At 43.8% G+C, this 26,197-nt stretch overlaps 1 protein-coding gene across 1 annotated transcript in view; it reads left to right on the top strand.

The window, feature by feature from the left end:
* DLG3 (discs large MAGUK scaffold protein 3) overlaps positions 1-26,197 on the top strand; it is a 3,698,230-nt gene that overhangs the window by 2,946,970 nt on the left and 725,063 nt on the right. The window contains exon 16 of the mRNA XM_044057417.1: positions 18,890-19,066. Coding sequence (XP_043913352.1) covers positions 18,890-19,066 — 177 coding nt within the window. The remainder of the gene's footprint in view (positions 1-18,889; positions 19,067-26,197) is intronic.

Below are 26,197 nucleotides of genomic sequence, written 5' to 3'. Positions count from 1 at the left end.
TGGAGTCTGCTACTTTTACACAGTGTGTTCTATCTATGAGCTAATTTGCAACACACCTAATGGTGTAGGGGTTGATGCCTAGCTTGGTGAGTTTGTCAATAATTCCCGAGTGAGGAATGGTATCAAAGGCCTTGGCCAGATTGAGGTAGGCTGTATCTGCCTTACCTTCATCCACAGCCCTGGTGACTGACTCAGAAAAGTCAACCAGGTCAAGCAGGCATCTCCCTTTCACAAAGCCAAATTGCATGGGGTCTAGAGTTTGGAGATTTCCTGTATCTTTATTAATCAGGTCTATGATGATGCACTCCATAGCTTTACATATCAGACTTGTCAGGCTAATGAGGCAATAATTCCCAATGTCTGTAGTCGCTCCCCCTTTATGGAGAGGGCTGACTGTAGCAGTGTGCCATTCAGTAGGAACAAAGCCTGAGGTGAGGCTGTGATTCAACAGGGCCCACAGATGCTGTGCCAGTTCACTTTGTAGTTCATGTAGAACACAGCCAGGGATATTATCTGGTCCCATGGAAGCTATATTCTTGGCCTTGGACAATGCAGCTGTAACCTGTGCTGCAGTAATGCTGGGTGCCTGGCATTCTTCTGGTATTGTGATTGGTCCTTTAGGGTGGGAGAGAGGTGTAAAATTGGCACGGAATCTGTCAGCCACTATGTTGGCAATATCTATTGGCTCAATATAGGAGGTACCATTGTGCAGTAACTCAGCAAATCTGGATACTGCCGTGGAGGTTCTTGATATAACTATAGAAGGCTTTGTAATTGTTTTTAGTCTCTGTTGCAATTCTGCCTTTATAGCTGGCTTTGGAGGTTTTGATAAGGGATCTCAACTTTTTGTTGAGGCTAATAAGGGAGTTTTTCCAGTCTTGGGACTTAACATTTTTCTGCAACAGTTTCTTCCTTCTGTAAGAGAGTTTATTAATGGTAGGGGACCACCAGATTGGCTCCCTTTTTTTGGAGAGCGTCTTGGTTCTGTTGGGTATGACTAGTTCAATGCATTTATGTACACGTTCATACAGTGCATTGGTGTATGATTCAGCAGTCATGCAGCTATTTTTCACTGGCATGGGGGCTGTGAAGTTAGCCAGCCCTGTTTTTAGTAGCCCAAAGTCAGCTTTGGAGAAGTTTTTCAAGGTGGTTACCTTTTGCGGGGGGTATGGGTGAAATGTGGATGTCCTTCATGGATGCATCTGCAGTCATAACAAGTGGGTTGTCCTGTCGTCAGGCAGCCGCATCAGCCGGCGCCATTTTCCTCAGTCTTTCTTGTTTACTTCTACGAATACACTCTTTCTTGCCTCAGCTGATGTCAGAAAAAGTTAACAATTGTTTAACCTGTGGGAAACAAATACCTCATAAAGATTTCCACTCTTACTGTCTGCCTTGTTTAGGCCCAGCGCCTGTGCCTCTTTCAACGTTTGCAGAACAGTTCCCAATCTAAAAGCGCTGATCAAAGTACAGCTGAACCTATTCTTACAACTGAGGCCCCTGCCAACTCTTGAATCTACCTCAGAAATTGTACCCACTACGGTGGTTGACTTACCAGACACCATCCCCTTGGATGTCTCTGTGGTGCTGCTAGGCCTCCAGCAGCCATGTCCATTAAGGCGCAGCCAAGACTACTAAATCAGTGCCTGTTAAACCCCCACATCCAGGCCCTCTTCTAGTTCTCAAATGCTTTCTTTGGCAGAAGATTTAATTTCTTTAATTAGAGGATCTCAATCTCACCCAGACAGGGCCTCTCAGCCCCAGAGAAGAGACCTAGGGCAGAGCCCCTGAGCCAGTGTCTTCTGATGATTCTGCTGATGAATCCGACATAACTGACCAGCCAGAGGCTCCTTCTCCAATTTTGAAGATTCTGATGCTGAAGAATCCATTCACCAGAAGAATTCTCCTTTGGGGAAACCTTGCATGCCATGGGGAACTTTTCAGACTCCAGAAAAGACTTAGGACCTTTCTGCACCTCCCACAGCACAGGCCCTTGGCTATACCTCCTGTTCTCTCTCTGGTGGATGATGCTTTCAATGATGTTTGCTCCGCTCCAGATTCTTTACAGACAGATTTTACAGGGTGCCAGATACTCATCACCACCTTTACAAGGCCCCTCTTGCAGACCCAGAAACTATATCCCAGGGTCCCAAGGCAGTAGCAGCGACCACAGCTAAAACCCTATTCCTTCTGAAAGGGAAGCAAGGTCATTAGACAGATGGGGTAAAAGGTCTACACTTCAGCTACTCTTTCAGCTAGAGCTTTAAACTGTCAGTTTCACATGATACAATACCAAGAGTTTATGCTTGATCAGTTAACTAAAAACTAACCACTGATGAATCTCTTGATAAGAAATATGTATTAGAGATGGTAAATAACATACAACAAGTTAGCAACCATTCCTTAAAATGTGGCTATGATGCACTGGAGGCTTCATTTAGATCAGCCATGACAGGCACAGTGATAAGAAGGCATGCATGGCTAAAGGAACAAGCTTTACGGATCATGTTAAAGCTAAGTTGCTAGATGCTCCTATGGACAAGACAAGTTTGTTTGGTACACCTGCCCAGCAGGTTATGAAAAAAATGGAAGAAAAGGCAAAATCTGTTCAAACTGTCAAAGATTTCTTGCAGGTTCAACCCCAAGGTTTAGCAGGAACTGGCCTGCCAAAAATTGGTCCTTTCCTGACTCCACAAAATTTCAAAGGGGCAGGAATAGGCGTTGGCAGAAACCAATCCAGAGGAGGGGCCTACAGGGGCGACAGTGGCAAGGTAACAACAGAGGCACAGACACAGCCACTGCCACTACATCAGCACAACCACAGTGACTTAATCAACAAATAGCAGCTCTATTTTCAAAGAACTGGCACTACATAACAAAAGACAAGTGGATTTTACAAACCATAGATCAAGGTTACGGTTTCACTTCCACACTTTACCAGTCAAAGAGGAATGCCAAATCTACCTCCAAATCAAAAACAGAGGCTCGCCAGATAATGGAGTTAGCAAACATGAGAGCTGTGGAAAGAGTGCCAACAGCAGAACAAGGAAAGGGTTCTATTCAGACTATTCCTAGTTCCAAGAAAGGAAAAAGTTGGAGACCAATTCTCGACCTGTCCACCTTAAATACATACATCATTGTCCCAAAATTCAAAATGCTGACCCTACAGCAACTTCTTCCCATGCTGGGCAAGGAGTCTTGGCTGGTAACTCTAGATCTCAAGGAGGCATACCTGCGACCAATCTGCAGAAGATACCTCAGATTTCTTGCAGGATCAGAGCACTATCAATTCTCAGCATTGCCCTTTGGCTTATCTACTAGAGTATTCACAAAATGCCTGGCATCAGTAAATTCAAATTTACCCATACCTGGGCGACTGCCTACTACAAGGGGACAACAAAAGCAAGCTGACAACAGATTTACAAAGGGTCATTTACTTGCTACAAGGACTGGGATACACAGTCAATTTACAAAAGTCAAGGCTGATACCATCCCAAACAAGGACATTCTTGGTGGACACAGTACAACAAATGGCATTCCTGACTACAGAAAAACAAAAGAACTTCCTCTTTACTTCTTGGCACTAACAAAACTGAACAAGTTAACAGCAAGAAAAGTTCTGCAGGCCTTGGGCTTCATGGCATCATGCATAATCTTGGTCCCATTTGCCAGACTACATATGAGCAAACTACAGTGGTACCTAAAGAATTTATGGTCCCAACACAGACACAGTCTAGAAACAGAAATCCCACTAATTCCATGCTTAAAACAGGAGTTCCTGTGGTGGGCTCAGGCATGCCAGTCAAACCCAGGCAAGCCAGACCATCACAACAGGCGCTTCAGACCTAGGATGGGGGCCCACATGCTGGACAAATGCGTGCAAGGATTGTGGACACAGGATCAACTTCACCTACACATCAATCTAAAAGAAATGCTGGCAGTAAAACTGGCAATCCAAAAGTTCAAACCATTCCTCAAAGAGGGCCAGTTGATGATAAGGACAGACAACACCACAGTCATGTGGTACATCAACAAACAGGGAGGCACTCATTCATACCCCCTATGCAGAATGACCTTGGAGCTGTGGACCCTGGCACTCAGCTACAACATTCAGTTACAGGCAATATTTGTACCTGGGAAAGACAATACTCTAGCAGACATATTAAGCAGAACCACTTCGGATGCAATGGAAGCTGCACCGGACATCTTCAAGACCATCTCAAAGAAATGGGGAATGCCACAGATAGACCTATTCGCATCACCTCTCAATCACCAGCTCAAAAAATTCTGCACAACAGCATATGCATTCCCACCTCTTCCTTTGATACACAAGGTACTACTAAAAATCAAGGAAGAACGTCCAAGGATAATCCTGATAGCTCCAAACTGGCCAAGACAACACTGGTACCCACTACTGAAGAGCATGTCTCGGAACAATATGTGGCCAATACCCCTGATGCCTTTGATGTTAACTCAGAACAACTACAGCATCATACATCCAAACCTAAAAACGCTGCAACTGACTGCATGGAACATCACATAGCAGCAGCTAATCCAGAACTTTCCCAAAGAGTTAAAGACATTATTCTTGAAAGACCTTCAACAAGAAGGAACTATGCTGGAAAATGGAAAAGGTTTGTCATTTGGAATGGAAGAGGAAAAGATGTGTCAAACATAGATATGCCTAACATTCTGGAGTATCTGGCGAACTTCCTCATTGAGGCCCGTCCTACTCCTCAATCAAGGTTCATGCATCCACTCTTTCAGCACAATACAGCTTTGATCCCCCTGTTTTTTCACACCCTTTGCTCAGGCAGTTCCTCAGAGGAATCAAGAATGTAAAACCTCCAAGGAAACCACCATTACCAGCTTGGGATTTAAACTTTGTGCTAGAAAAGTTGACACTATCACCCTTTGAACCAGCAGCAACAGCAGACCTACAACACCTGTCATGGAAAACTGCTTTCCTACTGGCAATTACTTCAGCAAGGAGGGTTTCAGAACTACAGGCCTTAATGGCAGTGCAACCCTTCCTAATCTTCCACCAAGATAGAGTGTCCATGAGGACTAATCCTACATTTATGCCCAAGGTGGTATCCAGAGTATCTTTAAACCAGGCAATCCACCTACCTACCTTCTTTCCCAACCCACAAAACAGAGGGAAAGAATACTGCAGGATGTACATAGACAGTTACGCTACTACTTGGACAGAACAAAAATAGCAGAAAGACTGACCAACTTTCAGGAAGGGAAGGAAAAGCTATTTCCAAACAGACAATCTCCAAATGGATAGGAAATTGCATACGATACTGTTACTCCTTCCATGGAAAACCAATTCCACAGAACATAAGACCTCATTCTACAAGGGCAACAGCCACTACCACAGCCTTCTACGGTGGCAACCAAAGACATTATTGCTACTTGGACCTCCGTGCATACATTTGCCAAGCATTATAATTTGCCTCTATATTCCAGATCCTGAGCAGGATTTGCCACTGCTGTACTGCAAGGGATCCTAAACACCATAATCTACTTTTATCCTCCTCCCCTAGTTGGCTATGGTATTCTACCCACTTGTTATGACTGCAGATGCATCCATGAAGGACATAGTACAGTTTTGTACCTACCATAAATGTAGATGTCCGAACTGGATAGCATCTGCAGTCAGAACCCTCCCGCCTTCCCTCTGTGGTACTCCTAGGGTGTTTAACCTCCTAATAGCTAGCTGTTGGGGGAGTCTTTATGGTGTATTTGTTTGTATATATGTACATATATGCTTATTTTTTGTGTTTACCTCTATCTATTTGGAAACATTGGCATCTATCCAAATTTTAGCCTGCAAGAGGGCTACTGGCATCTGGGGCAAGAAACACTGAGGAAAATGGCTGATGCTTTTATACCGAAGACCAACAGAGATGGCGTCGGGTGGAGTGCGACATCAACTTTGGAATCCGGCCGACTGCAGGGCTGCCTGACGACAGGACAACCCACTTGTTATGACTGCAGATGCTATCCAGTTCGGACATCTACATTTATGGTAGGTACAAAACTGTACTTTTTCATGGTGATTAGTTGATGGTCGGATCTGACCAGGGAGGGATTAACTATTGGTGTAGAGCAATGGTCGCCCATGTTAGTAATAACCAGGTCAAGGATGTTGCTTCCTCTAGTGGGAGTCGGAATGAGCTGGTCCAGTGCATTGGAACTGATGAATTCCAGGAAGCATTGGGCCAGTGTATTGCTGCTTGAGTAGATGTCCTTCAAGGATGCATCTGCAGTCCTTACAAATGGGTTGTCCTGTCGTCAGGCAGCCCTTCGGTCGGCCGGATTCCAAAGTCTGGGTCTGTCCTCGGCTGGTGTCGCACTTCACCCGACGTCATAGCTGCAGTTATTCGGGTATAAAGGCATCAGCCGACACCATTTTCCCCAGTCTTTCTTGCCGCGTGGCGCCCGAAGCAGAAGCTGTTCGCAAGTGCTGGTCGGTCAGAACCAGAGATTACTACTACCGAATACGTCTACGAAGACTTCTAAAAAGCTAAGTACCCTGTTGGGGACTCTTTCTTGCCTCAGCCGATGTCAGAAAAAGTGAATAACTGTTTAACTTGTGGGAAACAAATACCTCATAAAGATTTCCACTCTTACTGCTTACCTTGTTTAGGCCCAGACCACGACGTAGCAGCTTGTCTAGCCTGTGCTTCTTTTAACCGACGGACGCTTAGACGTCGGTCGGAATTTGCTGAGGAGTTTTTCGCTCCGATTTTGCTTACATTATGCCGCCGGATCCTCCGACTACGCAAATATCTAAAAGCACAAGGAAAGGACCGACACTCGCGGTCCGCGGTTTCGCGAAACCGCGGTTAAGCCAACCGCGAGTGTCTCTGTTTCGGCTGAAACCGAACAAGCGGTTCTTCCTTCAGCCGAAAACTTACCTCTTACCGAGGCCTCTTCCAACCTGGTGGAATCGGCTTCTGAAATCACTCCTGCTCTTACAGTTTCTCAGGAATTATCTGACACTATCCCCTTGGATATTTCTACCCCTGCACGTGGAGCTGCTAGGCCACCTGCATCCATGTCCATTAAGGCCTTTGCCAGGGCCAAAGCAGCTAAAACTACTAAAACTGTGCCTGCTAAGATCCCCTCTCACAGGCCTAGCTCTAGTTCACAAATGCTTAGTTTAGCAGAGGACCTCATTTCTTTAATCCGGGGATCCCAACCTCAACCTGACAGGGCCTCTCACCCACCTCCAGAGAAGAGGCCTAGAGCAGAGCCCCCTGAGCCTGATTCAACAGATGATTCCTCTGATGATTCAGATAACACTAACCCTCCAGAGGCTCCTTACTCCCCTTATGAAGACTCTGATGCTGAAGAGTCCATTCCTTCTGCCTCTCCGCCTGAGGAATTTTCCTTTGGGGAAACCTTGCATGCTATGAGGGAACAATTTCAGTGGCAGGGCCAGGATTTTTCAGACTCCAGAAAAAGGCTTAGAACCTTTCTGCATTTACCACAACATAGGCCTTTAGCCATTCCTCCAGTTCTTTCTGTTGTAGATGATGCATTTAATGATGCTTGTACTGCTCCTGATTCTCTACCTCCGGCCCCTGCTAAGCCCGATAGGTACTACACGGTCCCAGACACGCATTACCATTTGTATAAGGCTCCCTTTGCAGATCCCGAGACTATCTCACAGGGCCCTAAGGCTGCAGCAGCTACCTCTGCCAAAAAACCCCTCCCCTCTGAAAGGGAATCCAGGTCCTTAGAGAGATGGGGTAAAAAAGTTTACACTTCTGCTACTCTTTCAGCTAGGGCCTTGAACTGTCAATTCCACATGATCCAGTATCAAGAATTTATGCTAGACCAGTTAACCAGAAAACTGTCCTCGGATGAACCATTAGACAAAAAATCTGTTCAGGAAATGGTACGTAACATTCAGCCAGAAAACTGTCCTCGGATGAACCATTAGACAAAAAAATCTGTTCAGGAAATGGTACATAACATTCAGCAAGTCAGTAACCATTCCTTAAAATGCGGCTATGATGCACTGGAGGCTTCCTTTAGATCAGCCATGACTGGCACAGTGATCAGAAAGCATGTGTGGTTAAAAGAGCAGGCCTTACCAGACCATGTCAAATCAAAACTACTAGATGCTCCCATGGACAAGATCAATTTGTTTGGCTCTCCTGCACAACAGGTGCTGAAGAAGATGGAAGAGAAGGCAAAATCTGTCCAAACAGTGAAAGATTTCTTACAGGTCCAACCTCCAAGGTTTAGCAGGAATTGGCCCTCCAAGAATTGGTCCTTTCCAGACTCCACCAGAGCTCAGAGAGGCAGGAATAGGCGTTCAAGAGGCAAAAGCCAATCCAGGGGTGCCTACAGGGGACGCCAGTGGCAGGGTAACAACCAGCGAGGTGCAGCCACAGACACAGCCACCACCACTGCTACAGGACAATCACAGTGACTCGGCCCTAGCACCGCCTACCAGGGAACAATTAGAAGCACCCTTGGGCGGAAAGCTAGCTTTATTTTCAGTAAACTGGCATTACATCACAAGAGACAAGTGGATTTTGCAGACAATAGACCAAGGTTACAGGTTTCACTTCCATACTCTACCAGGGAAGAGAGGAATGCCAAACCTACCTCCAAATCAAAAGGCAGAAGCTCTAAAACAAATAGCTCAATTATTAAGGATGAGAGCTGTGGAAAAGGTACCAACTATGGAGCAAGGACAGGGATTTTACTCCAGGCTCTTCCTGGTACCAAGAAAAGAAAGCAATTGGAGACCTATTCTCGACCTGTCCGCCTTAAACACATTCCTCATTGTTCCAAAATTCAAAATGCTGACACTACAGCAGCTTCTTCCCCTGCTGGGCAAGGAGTCTTGGCTGGTAACTCTAGATCTCAAGGAGGCATACCTGCACGTCTCCATATGACCAATTTGCAGAAGATACCTCAGATTTCTTGCAGGATCAGAGCATTATCAATTCTCAGCATTGGCCTTTGGCTTATCTACTGCGCCCAGAGTGTTCACGAAATGCCTGGCGTCAGTAATTGCTCATTGCAGGCTTCAGGGAATCCAAATCTACCCTTACCTGGACGACTGCCTGATACAAGCGGACAACAAAAACAAGCTAGCAGAAGACTTGAAAAGGGTCATTTACTTGCTACAAGCTCTGGGATACACAGTCAATATAAAAAAGTCAAGACTGATACCATCCCAAAGGATAACCTTTTTGGGTGCAGAGCTGGACACAACGAAACAAATGGCATTCCTAACAGTAGAAAAACAGGAGCAACTTCCTCTCTACTTCTTGGCATTAACAAAGCAGAATCATCTAACAGCAAGAAAAGTCCTGCAAGCCTTGGGTTTCATGGCATCCTGCATAATATTGGTTCCACATGCCAGACTACATATGAGAAAGTTACAGTGGTACCTAAGGAATTTATGGTCTCAGCACAAGCACAGCCTAGAAACCCAAATTCCAATAATTCCATGCCTGAAGCAAGAATTCCAATGGTGGGCTCAGGCCTGTCAATCAAACAAAGGATTGCCTTTCCACAACATTCAGCCAAGCCAAACCATCACAACGGACGCCTCAGACCTCGGTTGGGGGGCCCACATGCTGGACAAGTGCATTCAAGGTTTATGGACTCAAGACCAGCTGCACTTACACATAAATTTAAAGGAAATGCTGGCAGTAAAACTGGCAATTCAGGCATTCAGACCATTTCTTCGACAAGGTCAACTGTTGATAAGGACAGACAACACCACAGTTATGTGGTACATCAACAAACAGGGAGGCACACATTCGTACCCTGTATGCCGGATGGCAGTGGACCTCTGGAATGTGGCCCTGAGCTACAACATTCAGTTACAAGCAATTTTTGTACCAGGAAAAGAAAACATTCTAGCAGACATACTAAGCAGAACTACCACAGATGCCCACGAATGGATGCTGCACCCGGACATCTTCAAAACAATTACAAGAAAATGGGGGCTCCCACAAATAGACTTATTTGCATCCCCACGCAATCACCAACTAAAGAAATTCTGCACAAGGACATACCACCCACTCGCTTGGAAGGTGGACTCCCTATCCTTCAGCTGGAAAAACCTGACAGCATATGCATTCCCACCACTTCCTTTGATGCACAAGGTGCTATTGAAGATCAAAGAGGACCGTCCAAGGATCTTTCTGATAGCTCCAGACTGGCCAAGACAACATTGGTACCCATTACTGAGGAGCATGTCTCGGGAACAAATATGGCCTCTACCCCTTGTTCCCTTGCTGTTAACACAGAACAACTACAACACCCTGCATCCAAACCTGAAAACACTGCAGCTGACTGCCTGGAACATTGCATAAGAACAAATAACCCAAATTTATCCCAAAGGGTTAAAGACATTATCTTGGAGGCTCGCAGACCCTCAACAAGAAAAAATTATTCAGCAAAATGGAAAAGATATTTCATTTGGAATACTGCAAAAGGAGAAAATGTGTCACTGGTAAACATAGCCAACATCCTGGAATACTTGGCAGAGCTCTTCCACAAAGGCCTGTCCTATTCTTCCATCAAGATTCATGCATCAGCTATTTCAGCAGAATACGACTTGGATCCTCCAGTCTTCTCACATCCTCTGCTCAGGCAGTTTCTGAGAGGAATTAAAATGTAAAACCGCCTAGGAAGCCACCATTGCCAGCATGGGACTTGAACTTTGTGCTAGAAAAATTGACATTTCCTCCTTTCGAACCAGCAGCAACAGCAGAATTACAATACTTATCATGGAAAACTGCTTTCCTGTTGGCAATCACTTCAGCAAGAAGGGTTTCTGAGCTACAGGCACTAATGGCAGTACAGCCCTTCCTGATCTTCCATCAAGATAGAGTATCCATGAGAACTAATCCTACTTTTATGCCTAAGGTGGTCTCCAGAGTATCTTTGAATCAGGCTATCCACCTACCTACATTCTTCCCCAACCCACAGAACAGGGGAGAAAGACTGTTGCATACCTTGGATGTGCATAGACAATTACGCTACTACCTGGACAGGACCAAGGGCAATAGGAAAACTGACCAGCTACTGGTAGCATATGCAACAGGAATGGAAGGAAAAGCAATTTCAAAACAGACAATCTCTAAGTGGATAGGAAGTTGCATTAGATTTTGTTACTTCTACCATGGAAAGAAAACTCCAGAAAACATCAGGCCTCACTCTACAAGGGCTACAGCCACTACCACAGCTTTTCTACGAGGAGTGGCTACCAAAGACATTTTAGAGGCTGCTACTTGGAGCTCCGTGCATACATTTGCCAAGCATTATAATTTACCTTTATACTCCAGATCCCGAGCAGGTTTTGCCACTGCTGTTTTGCAAGGGATCTTAACTACACCATAATTTTATTTCTCCTCCTCCCCCAGTTTGGCTATGGTATTCTACCCATTTGTAAGGACTGCAGATGCATCCTTGAAGGACATAGTACAGTTTTGTACCTACCATAAATGTAGATGTCCGATAGGAATGCATCTGCAGTCAGGATTACCCACCCTCCTTCCCCTCTGTGGTACTCCTAGGGTATTTGCCCATCTTGTAGCTAGCTGGGGGAATCTATTATGGTGTATTTGTTTGTATATATGTACATACATGCCTATTTTTTGTTGCTTTCTACTATTTGGAATCATTTGCATTTATCCAAATTTAGCCTTCCTAGAGGGCACCTGGCATCTGGGGCAAGAAACACTGAGGAAAATGGCGTCGGCTGATGCCTTTATACCCAAATAACTGCAGCTATGACATCGGGTGAAGTGCGACACCAGCCGAGGCCAGACCCAGACTTTGGAATCCGGCCGACCGAAGGGCTGCCTGACGACAGGACAACCCATTTGTAAGGACTGCAGATGCATTCCTATCGGACATCTACATTTATGGTAGGTACAAAACTGTACTTTTTCCCAGTTGATGGAGGGGTAGTTGAAGTCTCCTAGTATGAGAGTGTTGTGTCGGACCTTGATAGATTCCAGGTGCTTGGGAGCATGGAGTGAGAGTCTAGGGACATGGTTGGGGACCTATAGCAGGCTATGACCTGAATCGCCATCTTACCTAATGTTAGTTGTACCTGAAGTATCTCAGATGCGTTATGCTGGGCTACTAGTCTGGAGGTGTGCATATACTTTATGAATATGGAGACACCACTGCCTTTGGAGCTTCGGTCTCTGTTACAGGGCTGAAAGGTGTGGAATAAGTTATAGCTTGGTAGTGCAGGGGTGCTTTCTGCCACTTTAAACCAGGTCTCTGTTACAGCACAAATGTCGATGTTCTCCATTTTGAAGAGTGCTTCGAGCGAGTGCATCTTGAGATTTAGACTTATAGCATTGAGCAGCATGACCCACAGATTGCATTTAGTTTATAGCTGTTATGGTAGTAATTTGATCTTTGTAACATCGCCTAAAAAAGGCACTATAGGGGTGGCAAGAGCCTTAGCCAGTACCCTGAAACCCAGGGGTGACAGATGCAGGTCATCTCTGGCAAAGCATCAAGGTCTGTCAATCATGTCATCCCAAGCAGACAGATTTAGATGAGAATGATGGATCTGTCTGATGCAAATGGACAGAAGCTTCTTAGAAAGAGACTGTTCTGAGGGGAAAATTGTAGGATCTGTCTGATGACTCCATTTACCTGTAAAACTCACTGAAGGGGCTGCAGCCTGCATAATAGTGTACAGTTTGCTGAAAGCTCAGTTACTAGGAAGACAAACCTTGTTTAAAATCTCTTGATGAGCTACCATCTGTTAAAATCACATTGAGTAGGCTGAGATTAGAGACAGACTGGTGACGGGAGCGGACACCTGCTGTGCTGGAATAAGTTGGACTAGTGACTGTTTTACAGCCATATTCAAGATGTGTCTGTCTGGAGATGTCTGTTAGGACAGATGTCAATCTTGAAGGAGTGAGATACCTGGTTAGAGATTAAGTCTTAAACTTGCAGATGGTAGTTGTCAACTTCTAATCCATTACTGATCTTGTAGATGTTCTTTGTGTTTCACTGTTGCAGTCATTACATTTGAGTAATCTGCTGGCAGGTTGCCCTCAATCAACCTGATAAACAAAGTTTTGGGTCCTGCGTCAGTTGCTGTCCCTTCTTCCATGACGTCAGGTCATCAAGGCTATAAAATATGCATCCGATGCCATTACATCAGTCTTTCTGGCCATGCGGTGCTTGAAGCAGAAGCAGTTCGCAAGTGCCGGTCGGCCGACTCCTGAAATTTTTGTTTTCGAGTTTAAGAACCGAAGTCTTCAACTTAAAGCTAAGTACCCCGTTGGGGAAACTTTTTCTTGCTCCTTACCGATGTCAGTAAAAGTTAATAATTGCATTACATACTTTGCAATGTGGTTTGGTTCTTCAGAGGCCTCCTGCAGGGCTGCTGTTACTGGGTCTGCACTTAGAAGGCATGCTTGGCTTAAGGAGCAATCTTTGCCTCATGTTAAAGCGAAATTGCTGGATGCTCCTTTAAATCAGGACCATCTGTTTGGCAGTAAGGCTGAAGAAGTTCTAAAAAGATGGAAGATAAAACTAAATCTATGCAAACTGTTAAAGATTTCTTACAAGTGCAACCTCCAAGATTTAGTAGACAGTGGCCTACTAAGAATTGGTCTTTTCCAGCTCCTTCTATATTCTCTCAAACCAAACCCAGACGCACGAAAAGCACCAGGTTTCAGTCCCAGGGGACTCTCGGAACTAAGCAATGGGGGACCTCCACTTCCAAATCTGGAAATAACAAGACACCCCCTATGGTAAACGGTCTCAATGACTTCCTTTTAAAATTTCCAAGCACTTACCTTTTAGACGCCCCTTTGGGGGGAAAGATTGCTCTTCATGCAAAGAATTGGGAACTCATAACCCAGGACAAATGGGTTTTAAATATAGTGTCCCAGGGATACAGATTTCATTTTCACATGTTGCCAACACCAAACGGGTGGCCAGACCTGCCCCCAAATCAATGGGCAGAGGCTCAAAAACGAGTACTTTCCCTCTTAAACATAGGGGCTATACAACCAGTACCAGAAGAGGAAAAGGGCCAAGGTTTCCATTCCAGGCCTTTTCTGGTACCTAGAAAAGAAAAGTCATGGCGTCCAATTCTGGACTTGTCTATTCTAAACACCTTTCTGGGCATTCCAAAATTCAAGATGCTGATTGTTCACCAGTTACTTCCTATGCTAGGCAAAAATGCCTGGTTGGCAACTCTAGATTTAAAAGAAGCATACCTGCACATCCCAATCAGGGAATCTTGCAGAAGATACCTACGCTTCAAAGCAGGCTACTTGCATTATCAGTTCTCTGCACTGCCCTTTGGCTTGTCTACATTGCCCAGGGTATTCACAAAGTGCCTGGCTTCAGTTATTGCATTTTGCAGGCAAAGAAATATTCAAATATATCCATACCTGGACAATTGTCTAATTCGGGCAGAAAACCAGGGCATACTTCTAAATCATCTGACATTTGTAAAAAGGGTTCTAACTTGTGTGGGTTGCACCATAAACGAAAAGAAATCACAACTGGCACCCTCTCAACAAATTACATTCCTGGGTGCAAGCTTGAATACAACTGTCCAGATGGCTTTCCTCATGCCAGAGAAGCAAATTCATTTTGTAACTTACTTCAAACAAGTGGCCACAAAAACCCTGCTATATCTGCAAGACAAATACTGCAAGCCTTGGGGTTCATGGCCTCCTGCATTTTTCTAATTCCATATGCAATACTGCATATGAGGAAACTACAGTGGTACTTAAAAAGTTTATGGAGTCAACATTGCAACAGCCTGGAAACAATGATTCCTATCATACTTTGCCTACGCCTGGAATTCCTATGGTGGGCAGAGGCCTGCCACCAAAACAAGGGACTGCCATTCAAACTACCCCCTGCCGCCCAAACCCCAACTACAGATGCATCAGACTATGCATGGGGGGCTCACCTGGCAGGGAAGTGCATTCAGGGCAAATGGACCCCTAATCAAATGCACCTACATATCAATCAAAAAGAAATGTTAGCTGTACAGAATGCTTCAAGGACTACATTCTTCCAGGACAACTAATGGTAAAGATGGACAACACCACGGTTATGTGGTACATAAACAAGCAGGGGGGTACACATTCATACCCCCTCTGCAGACTAGCCATGGCATTGTGGAACACAGCCTTGAGCTACCAAGTGCTCCTATAAGCTCAATTCCTGCCAGGAAAATTGAATACACTGGCAGACAGACTAAGCAGAAATCTCATGGACCCACACGAGTGGAAACTGGAACCACGGATTTTCAACATGTTGACAAGCAAATGGGGAGCCCAGACCTAGATCTATTTGCCTCCCCCCAGAACTACCAGTTGGACAAGTTTTGCACAAGGACTCCCCACAAAGAAGCCTGGAAAGTGGATGCTCTGTTCTTCAGCTGGAAAAACTTATCAGTCTACGCCTTTCCCCCTCTGCCTCTGTTCTCCAACGTTCTGCTAAAAGTCAAACAGGACAAACCAAGAATGATTTTAATTGCTCCAGACTGGCCACACCAACACTGGGTACCCACTCTTGTGCAGTGTGTCACAAATAGCTCCATGGCACCTGCCTCAGACCCCTTCCTTGCTGTCTCAGCAGGAGAACCAAATTCTGCACCCTCAGCTTCCAACATTGAACCTTGCAACCTGGCTAATCACTTAAATTCACCCTTATCATCCCTCAGCAAACCTGTGATGGATGTCATCTTGGAGGGGAGAAGGCCTAGTACTAGAAAATCTTATGCTGACAAATGGAACAGATTCTGTGCCTGGAACCAGTCTTTAGGGATGAGCACAGCAGCACCCAATTTACCTCAGATTTGCAATACTTAACTGAGATGCTTCACAAGGGCCTGTCTTTTTCCTCTATGAAAATCCATGCTTCAACTATTTCAACTCACTATAACACAGAACCACCCCTCTTCTCTCATCCCCTGCTCAAGCAAGTATCTCAGAGGGGCAAAGAACGCGAGACCACCCAGGAGAGCTCCTACCCCTGCCTGGGACCTTAACTTTGTTTTGGAGAAGCTCACTCTGCCTCCTTTTGAGCCAGCTGCTACTGCAGACTTAAATTTTCTTTCTTGGAAAACAGCCCTCCTTTTAGCAATCACTTCAGCTAGAAGGAAAAATGAATTACAGGCCCTTATGGCAGTGGAGCCTTTCATAATCTTTCATGCAGACAGGGTATCTCTGAGGACCAATCCATCCTTCATGCCCAAGGTGGTTTCCAGTGTGGCTCTTAATCAGTCCATTCATTTGCCAACCTTCTTTCCCAATCCACAGAACAAAGGGGAAAAGATTCTGCATTCCTTGGATATGCACAGACAACTTAGATTCTACTTGGACAGGACTAAATCTCGAAGAAAATCTGAACAATTGCTTGTAACATTTGCTGCAGGAGCAGAGGGGAAGGCTATTTCAAAACAAACCATTTCTAAATGGATAAGCCATTGCATTCATTTCTGCTATAAGCACCATGGAAAACCCATCCCCCCAGGGATCAGATCTCACTCCACCAGGGCTGCATCTACTTCTGCAGCCTTTCTCAGAGTTGTTCCTACCAGGGATATTCTAGAAGCTGCTACCTGAAGTTCTGTACATACTTTCACCAAGCATTATCATTTACCAATTTTATCTAAATCCAGAGCTGGCTTTGCCACTGCTGTCTTTCAGGGCCTTATAGCTGGTCCTAATGCTGTATAAACTCCTTCTCCCCAACCATAGCTTTGGGAAACTACCCAAATGTAATGACTGCAACAGTGAAACACGAAGAACATAGTACAGTTGTGTACACTTACCATAAATGTAGATGTTCGAGTGTATTCACTGTTGCAATCCTGGTTACCCTCCCTCCAGCTCCCTAATTTTCTCTGGCTATACCTCTACTTTCTTTTACTATGCTTAAAAGCCTTTTTGGTGTATTTGATTTTGGTTGGAGGTATATTTTTGTGTTTTTTAATTTATTTGCTCCCCATTAGGGGGCCACCTGACATCTGGGGCAAGAAAAACTGATGTAATGGCGTTGGATGCATGTTTTATACCCCTGAAGACCTGACGTCATGGAAGAAGGGACAGCATCCGATGCAGGAACTAAGGCTTTGTTAATCAGGCCAACTGACGTCAACCTGCCAGCAGATTACCCAAATGTAATGACTGCAACAGTGAGTATACTCGAGCATCTACATTTATGGGCAGCACAGTGGTGCAGTGGTTAACGCTGTCGCCTCACAGCAAGAGGTTCTCCGGTTCGATTCTCGGCCTTGGGTGCCTTCTGTGCGGAGTTTGCATGTCCTCCCTGTGTTCGCGTGGGTTTCCTTCGGGTACTCCGGTTTCCTCCCACATTCTAAAGACATGCTTCTGGAGCATTTCTCCCTGGGCCTCTGCTGAAAACAGGATCTGTGGAACCTAGTCGGACTTTCCCGGTCAACAAGTGTTAAATAAAAAAAAAAAAAAAAATAGTGTACACAACTGTACTGTGTCTACTGGATTAGAATACAAGAGAGTAAGGCAGTCACTGGAAAAAGACTTGTGAGGTGCTTGAGTACAGATGAACCCTGGAGAAGAAATGAGCTTCTGGTCTGTTAGGAGGCTTCTCTGTAAGATGAGCTCATTAACTGCAACAGTATTCGTTTTAACCTTCAATTCTGTCTTCTGATCAGTTTTAAACCTTTTTTTTTTTCCAGCTGAATGGTGCAGATCTGTGTTGCTTCTCGTTATCTCTGTCAGATTTCTTATAATCCTGTTGAGAAGCTTTTAAATTTTTGTTTGAAGAGATCTGGAAGATGATGTAGGGGGGTTCCTGCCATAACCTCCTGAGCTTTTACATCATCACAAAAGTTTGTAATACCTTTCGTCTGTGCCTTGGAGTGGAATTATTAACCTCCACTACTATAAGCAGAGCATCTTCAAGAGTTGTGGGGATGGGGCATCCAAACATTTTAGATGTCTCAATGGGTGGGAATTTGTTTGCGTCAAGAGTTCTTATTTGAGAAATTGACTACTTAAGGGGATGAAGGTCTCAGTGACACTGTCTGAAGAAAGAAACCGAGAGAATTTAAAAATTGAAATAGAAACAAAATATCAAACTGACATATCTCACAAAACTGTTTTCTCTAAGCATTCTGGGAACATTAAGTGCATGATTAAACACATTCACATAGAGGAAGAGTGAAGTGTTCTCCTAGGGCAGTACTTCTTGAGAGATGTTGATTTGCATGATGGGGAGAGAGTTGTGTGCAGGGAAATATTAATGACTGCAGCATCCTCATTTCCATTTGTGCAGCTGGAATTCTGCAAAATCAGATTTTCTGTTGATAAATGCATACATGAGTTTGTTTTTTTGTATTTTTGAGTTCTTGGTTGAAGGCTGGCTTATTTGATGCATTTTAAAGTGGGTCACAGAGGTTCTGTAAACAACAATGACTTACTGACTGCAAGCATTTTAATGTTTTCAGTGTCTGAAAACTGGTTACATGCGGTATGTTTTAAGATCAAGTAACCGATTCTTCTGTTGCGTGTACAGGTTTTTTAAATGGAGAATCTTGGTTTAATATTTATAAAATGAACTACTGTTCATGGATTTTTTTTTTTTTGCAAGCTAATATTTTTGTACTTTTATTTTGCTTAAAATTTACTTTGGTGATGAGTGACTCCTGTATATATATATATATATATATATATATATATATAAAAATGTGTGTGCGTGTGTATATATAAAACTAAGAAAGGCACTAGTGTATTTTGCTGATGAACTTATATTGCACATATAACACTGCTTTTGAAGAAGTCATATTTATTGCATCTAAAATACAGTGCTATGTAGTAAAAAAAATAAATTTTTTCTTTCTATTTTCTAGAGCTCTGTTCGATTATGATCGGACACGAGACAGCTGTCTTCCAAGTCAGGGTTTGAGTTTTTCTTATGGCGACATTCTACATGTCATTAATGCATCAGATGATGAGTGGTGGCAAGCACGCCTGGTAACACCTCATGGAGAAAGCGAGCAAATAGGAGTTATTCCTAGTAAGAAACGGTAAGCCTTACCAAGAAACTCTTTCTCTGTGTAGCCTACCTACTTAAATACTTCATGACCTCAGTCACTTAGCAACTTTTAAAGGGTAGCCTGAAATCCATCTTATGGGATGTTAATATACTTCCTTAGTTGCTTACCCAGTAGCATGCAGGTTTAAATCTTATCAGTACACTTTTCCACTGACTGCAAATCATTTACCTTGTGGAATGTTTTCCTTTTCTTTTCTGAAGTGTGCAGTTAGACCTTTACCATCAAAGAAAGGGAAAACTGCTCTAAATAACCATGGTTATAAAAATATTTTTTTTAACCCCTTCCTCCCAAGTCTGGATGTTGATTTTGGACCTGGCTATTTGTCTTAGTTTTTTATTGTTCATTGTGTTAAAGTGGTAAATAAACCAACATTCCTTTTCCAGCTTGTGCTCATTATTAGAGTGATGCATCCAGTATGACTCGTGTTGGGTCATAAATCCACTAACAAGGCATTAATCTGACTAGTTGGTTAGATAGCATGAATCATTAATAAGCTATTAATCTCCTGAATATGCTTAAAAAGAGCATTAATAATTATACTACTTGTGTCTGATAAATGTTGGCTTATTCTCACCTTCAATTTTCTATCATCTTTCCTATATAATACACAGTACAAGCTTGACATTGCGCTGAGTAGATAAGATTCTGAGTATTACAATTTCCATATGCTTGAAGAGTAAAAGGGTGTCCATTAAGTGGATGTTTGATTTATTAATGCTTCATTAAGAGGGGGTGATATTAAAACGTGAACAGACCACAAAGAATTAAAATGTATATATAGATTTAAAGCACATATCCCCCCAGGACTTGGAGAGTGTTACTGTCATACCACACCTCAAATATCTACATAATCAAGTTAATCAATCATGTGATGCATGTAGATAGTATTTAATGTAACTGTTGTTTAAACTACATTGAGCCTGAAGAAGCCGAAAGGTGAAAGTGTTTTGACACTTGCATGTTTTATACAATTTAGCATATTTTATTAAACATCAATAATTTATAGTTCATGGTTGTTGGTACTGTTTATTTCTGTTTTTTGAGTAGCAAAGGACAGTGCAGAGAATAAAAAAAGAAGTTATGTAGTCACCATAATGTTTCATCTGTTTTGTCCATTTTTCATTCTTACTCAGCTGATGGGTTTGGATCCGATCCCTCAGATCCAACTCGGCCATTGCTAAAGTTCGTGACAACTTGGAACTCTCCAGCTTCTCCCTTACCCACAGTGCACCAACCCCAATTGCATCAGATCTTGTTTGCTGCCTTAGTAAAAGGTAAAGACAGAAATGATGGAAAAGGCTATGTCTGGAGTTATGCACATAAAAGGTTAGAACACACTTGTCCAGTAAATACTCATTCTTCCAGAAGTTTAAAGGATGGGAGTTGGTGGGAGGGGAGTTGAGGAACAATGAAAATGGACACCACAGATGGAACGTTATGGTGAGTGCATAACTTCTTTATCTGATGTCAGTTTTCATTCTGTCCTCAGTTGATGTGACAGAGTCCCCAGCTGCCTAATTTCCAAGGCAGACACAAGGAAGAATATTCCTGAGCACCACAGAACCAAAATATGCCCTTCCTTGGAGACAAGATCTAATTTGTAATGAGTAATAAAGGTATGGGGGGGGGGGCTAGCCCAAGTAGCTGCTGCACAAATATCATCCAGAGACATTCTGGATTGAAGTACTGAGGAAGCTGTCATGGATCTAGTAGAATAAGCACAAATCGTTTTTGTTGGAGTGATGCCCAATTTTGTTATACACAAAGGAAATGCAATTTATCTATTTAGATAGTGTCACCTTGGTAACTGGTTTACTTGATATGGGCTCTGTAAATGAGGCAAACAGTTGATATGATTTCCTGATATCTTTAGTCTTATTCAAATAAAAATGCAACTGCCTGTGGACATCAAGTAAATGTAGTGCATGTTCACCTTTGTTAGAAAATTTGGGGAAAAGCACAGGCACATTAATAAATTGGTTAATATTGTATTCTGACACCACCTTTGGAAGAAGTGATGGATTGTTAATTAGTTACGCTGTCCGTATGAAAAGTTAAGTATGGGGGTTCTGAGGATACTGCTTGGATCTCAGAAATTCTGGCTGAAGTAATTGCTACTAAGAAAATTGTCTTCCATGGAAGAAATTTAAGGGCGCAGGTAGCTCTAGGCTCACATAGGGGTTGAATAAGGTACTCCAGCACAAATTTTAAGTCCCAAGGAGGAGTAGTCTTTAAAGGGAGGTCTTAAGAGAAGTTTGCCTCTTAAAAATGTTTTGCTTAACTTGTGAGATGATATGGAAGAGCTATTTACCCCAAGAAAAAATGATATTGTTGCTAACTGGACTCAAACTGTGGAAGAACTAGTTCCTTCATCGAAGAGATGTAATAAAAAGTCCAATATATTATGTATTGGAGCTGTTAAAGGTTCAATGTTATGTTTTTGAGCCCAAAAAATAAATCTTTTCCATTTGGTGAGGTATAGATTCCTGGTTAAAGGCTTATGGGAAGACATCAAAATATGATGGACAGGAGAAGAGAGCATTGGTTGTCTGGCTATCAATGGAATTGGAGAAGCAGAGCAGTCATCCTGAGGTTTGTCAAATCTGGTTGTATCCAATTTGATGGTGAGACAGAAGGTCTGGAGTTGGATCCAGAAACCAAGGTGGTTGAATCAGGTGAGGTCAAAGAAAGGGAAACTAAATCTGTCAAGGCCAATATGAAGCAATGAGGATGACCTTGCTCTTCATCCTGGAAGCTTTCTGCAGGAACTTGGGAATTAAGGGAATGGGTGGATATGCATACAGAAGACCAGGGAGCCACTCATGAAGTAGAGCATCCCTTGGAGATTACCCCTCTACAGGGATTAGGGCAAAGTAGCTGCTGCACTTCTTCAGGGGGGAAGCAAATAGATTGCAGCAAGGCTGGCCCCACTGACGGAATATCTTGTCTACAATTTTCTTGCTGAAGGACCATTTGTAGGGTAGAATAATGCACCTGCTCAATTTGTCTGCCAACACACTGGATTTCCCTGGAATGTGTGTTGCTAAGAGAAAGTGGTTGGACGAGATCACCCACTGCCATACCCTGAGAGCTTCTCGACACAGTGGGTAGGATATGGTTCCTTTTTTGTTGATGTACCAGACCACTGACATCTTGTCTGTCTTTATTGCAATGGTCTCTAAGGGGAGAGCATTTTGGAATGCTTGAAATGCTAACAGTACTACTCTTATCTCTAGAACATTTATATGCAATTTGGCGTCCTCTGGGGACCAGTTGCCTTGGACTGTCTTCCCCAGATAATGCCCCCCCCCCCACACACACTAATGGGGAAGCATCTGTGGTCACTATGGCCTTGGGCTGGGGGGAATGAATAGATGCCCTAGAAGAACTTGGTCTGAATGACTCCACCATTCCAGGTGTCTCTTGCATGTCTGAGTGAGTCTTATCTGATAAGATACAGACTGATAAAGAATTTACCATTGTGTAGTTAGCATCCACTAAAGAATTCTCATGTAAAATCTGGCTAGTGGCACTAATGTTATTGTTGCCCCCATAGATCCTAGGGCTTGAAGGACCAGATGGGCCAAAATCGTGGCCTAGCAGATTATCTTTTTGACTGCTGACCTTATTGTTTGGACTCAGTAGTTGCAGGAATGCAATGGTAGTTTTTGTTCTGAAAACTGCTCCTGTAAACTTGTTTCTGGGTAAGTTGTAGATGAGATTTCTCATAGTTTGTGGTTACCCCCAGAAGAGAATGTCTGCAGAACTTGGTTCTTTTTCCACTATGAATTGATGCCTGGTTGGAGTGAATAGGAGCCAGTCATCCAAGTATGGTGACACACAGAATCCCTGCAGTCTGAGATGAGCTGCTACTACTGCCATGCATTTGGTAAACACACTGGTGGATCTGTTGAGTTCAAAAGGGCAGTACTCTGAATTGGTAATGACCGTCTCCCAGGTGGAAGTGTAAATACCGTCTGAATCATCTGTTCATCTTTATATGATTGTATGTGCCCTGAAGGTCTATTGAGGACATACAGTCATCCTTGCCCAAAAAAGGGAGAATGGACTGAACCGTGACCATCCAAAACTTTTTTTTTTTTTTTTTTTTTTTTTTTTTTTAACTGTCTTGTTTAGTTTTGTGAAGTCCAGAACTGGTCTCTCGTTCCCTGTTTTCTTTGGCACTAAAAAGAACCTTGAGTAAGTTCTGGATTCTGTCTGTTCTGAAGGGACTTCTTGGATAACTCTTCTTTTTTTTTTCTAGCAGCTTTTGTATTCGAGTCATTATTTGTTCCCTCTGATTGGGTGGAATATATGGCATTTTTCTTGGGATTGAAGGTGGAAGGGAAAAGGGTCTTGTATATCCTTTGGAAATAATCCTCTGCACCCAAGTATCTTTTGTCATAGCTAGCCAGGCTCTCTAGTGCAGGGATAATTGTCCCTGACCGTCTTCAGAGGTGGGCAATTGGGCCTCCTTTCAGGAGTGATGGTAGGGTTTGTCATAGAATGAATCTGTGGAACTCTGATTCTGCGGGCCACCTTAGCTGTGTGGGTGGCGATGCCCATTGGAGTTCCACTCCTCTGCCTTTAGGGGAACCCTCCTACACGTATGTCCTGGAAAGGACCCTGAGACTTTTTGAACCACATTTCCTGACCACTTCACTTCTTCCTGGAAAAGGTTAGTTGAGGTGTCAAAAAAATGCACACCCACAGCAGACAGGGGCGTTCCATCCTTCTCACACCTGGATAGGGTGCGCTTTATCTTGGGGCCAAATAAGGATGTTTCATCAAAGGGAGCATTGATGAAAGAGGACTTGAACGGCTCCACGAAGTCACAAAGGCACAGCCAGGCACGTTTCCTTATAGAAATGCCTAAACCTACTGCTCTTGAGGGTTCCCTCTGCCATATTTGAGATCAGCCTCATGGATGAATTGTATATATACTGAAGGGCAGTCAGCTGGAAAGTTACAGAGGCCTTAACTTGTTCAAGCGACACCTGAGAGAGGGTATTTGATGATTCCTTAATATAATCCCTCTGTAATCTTGTAAAATGTGCCAAGTAGTTGTGAGACCGCAGCACAAAGGTGGATGAGGAGTATACATAGTTGCCAAATCTGTGCATTACCTGCAACTCCCTGTTGGGGGGATGAACTGTGGAACTTTCTTTGGCTAGTTTCTTCTTAGTGGCTGCCTTAGTGACCATGGCATCCATAGGAACTCCTTTACTTCAGAACTGCCTGTCTGTAGGTGGTGCCATTATCCTGTCCGGTCTCAGAGGAATGGGTTCTATGGTGTCTAGATCCTTCTACACCCACTGTGAGATCAATTCGATGAGCTCGTCAGTGGGCTGATTCACTAAGGGGGTAGAGAGCACAGTACCAAAGGACTACAGGAGAACAAATTCCTCAGATGTCAGGTTGCTGGGCATCCAGCCACCTCTCTGTTTAAGCATTTCTAGGATGTCTCCAAAGGAGACATCTTCAGGAGGTGACTGTGGGGATCCTTAGCCCTCATTGAAATTTGTGTCTTCACTGATGGGCTCTTCTGAGGAGTCTAAATGCTTGCTCTTGCAAGTCATCTTCTTGGGGACCTCTTCAGTGGGATGCTCAGGAGAGGTATCAGAAGAAGAAATCCCTTGTGGGGAAGCCTGGGATCTTGGTACTGACTGTCCACATGGAAAGACCTAGTGAGACTCTGAACGCTGTGACTTCAGGTTGGTGTTATAGTATCCAAGGGGGGGGTGGTAGATCTGTCCTGTTAAAGCAAAAAACACCATCTTTGCTGTCTGAAAGGTGGATCACCTGGGGAAGGCGGCCCTGGAGCCAAGAAGGTAAGCTTCTAGATCTTGGTTCCTCCCCACTCCGAGGACAACCTCGAGGTGGAAGCCAAAGTTGAGCTACCCAGTGCCAATGCTCCAAGGTGCAGAGACAGCTCTGAAAACCTGAGTCAACCACAGCACCTCAGAGCCAACATGGAAGCTTCGGCTCCAAGGGCTGTCGGAATCCAACAAGGCTGGAGTGCTCAGAGAGAGCTTTGGACCCGAGTATACCAAGATCCTCAGATCTGAAGCAGACTGATCCAGACGGCAAGGATCCAAGGACTCCAAAACCCATGAGGGAGTCAGATGAGGAAATTGCAAATTACTGGAATGGACCTCCTGACCCAGAGGAGTAGGGGCCGAAGTGACACCCATCTGTTCCTGCACTGATAGAATTTTTCTTACCACTCTTTCCACGTTTTCTTCAGTAAGACTTCTGCAGGAGTGAATCAACAGGACTGAAGGAGATTTCAGTCTTTCCAAAAAGAGGAGGGTACCAGAGAAGTTACTAGATCCAGAGAGGGTGAATACCTCGTCCTTGGTAAGAGGACAGATTTAGCTGGACTGGGTAAGTTCGGATCAGAGGATATTTGCATATGGTCCAAAGAAATTTAATCTGTTTTTTTTTTTTTTTTTTTGTTTGTTTGGATCAGAGGTGGTCGGAATCAATAATTTTAGATTTTCTTTGTTGCAGTCATCACCTGTGGGTTATCCCTGCTGTGGTAGACCTCGACCGGCCCGAATACCAGAGTCAATGTTATTCTGCGTCGGGTGCTGTCATTTTGTTGCCTGACGTCATGTCATCAGTGCTATAAAGAAAGGCAGCTGACACCATTACATCAGTCTTTCTTGCCATGGAGCCCATAGCAGAAGCAGTTTGCAAGTGTATCAGTCGGTCGCTACCAGAGTTTGAATTATAGCTGAAAATGTCTAAAGCTAAGGACCCCATTGGGGTTCCCTTTTTCTTGCACTAACCAATGTCTAAAAAAGTTAATAGTTGTCTCACCTGTGGAAAGCAAATACCAAACCGAAACTTCCATTCATACTGCATCACTTGTTTAGGCCCAGACCACAATGTCCCCTGTTGCCGGTTCTGTGCCCTCTTTAACACTAGAACCATTCATCGTAGAGCTCTTACTGTAGCCAGGTATTTTCATCTTCTGCCTTCACTTTCTGAAATGGCATCCATCATAGGTTCATAGGTTCATAGGTTCATACTAGGCTATCTGCCCTAGGGCATTTATAAGCCTAGCCAGAGTGTGTGTGGCTTTCACCACCCCTT

Source organism: Protopterus annectens, chromosome 15.part0 (assembly GCF_019279795.1).
Source record: "Protopterus annectens isolate FY-2018-M chromosome 15.part0, PAN1.0, whole genome shotgun sequence".
NCBI lineage: Eukaryota > Metazoa > Chordata > Ceratodontiformes > Protopteridae > Protopterus > Protopterus annectens.
The sequence above is the reverse complement of the archived record's forward strand: the minus strand, read 5'-3'. Positions and strand labels throughout refer to the sequence as shown.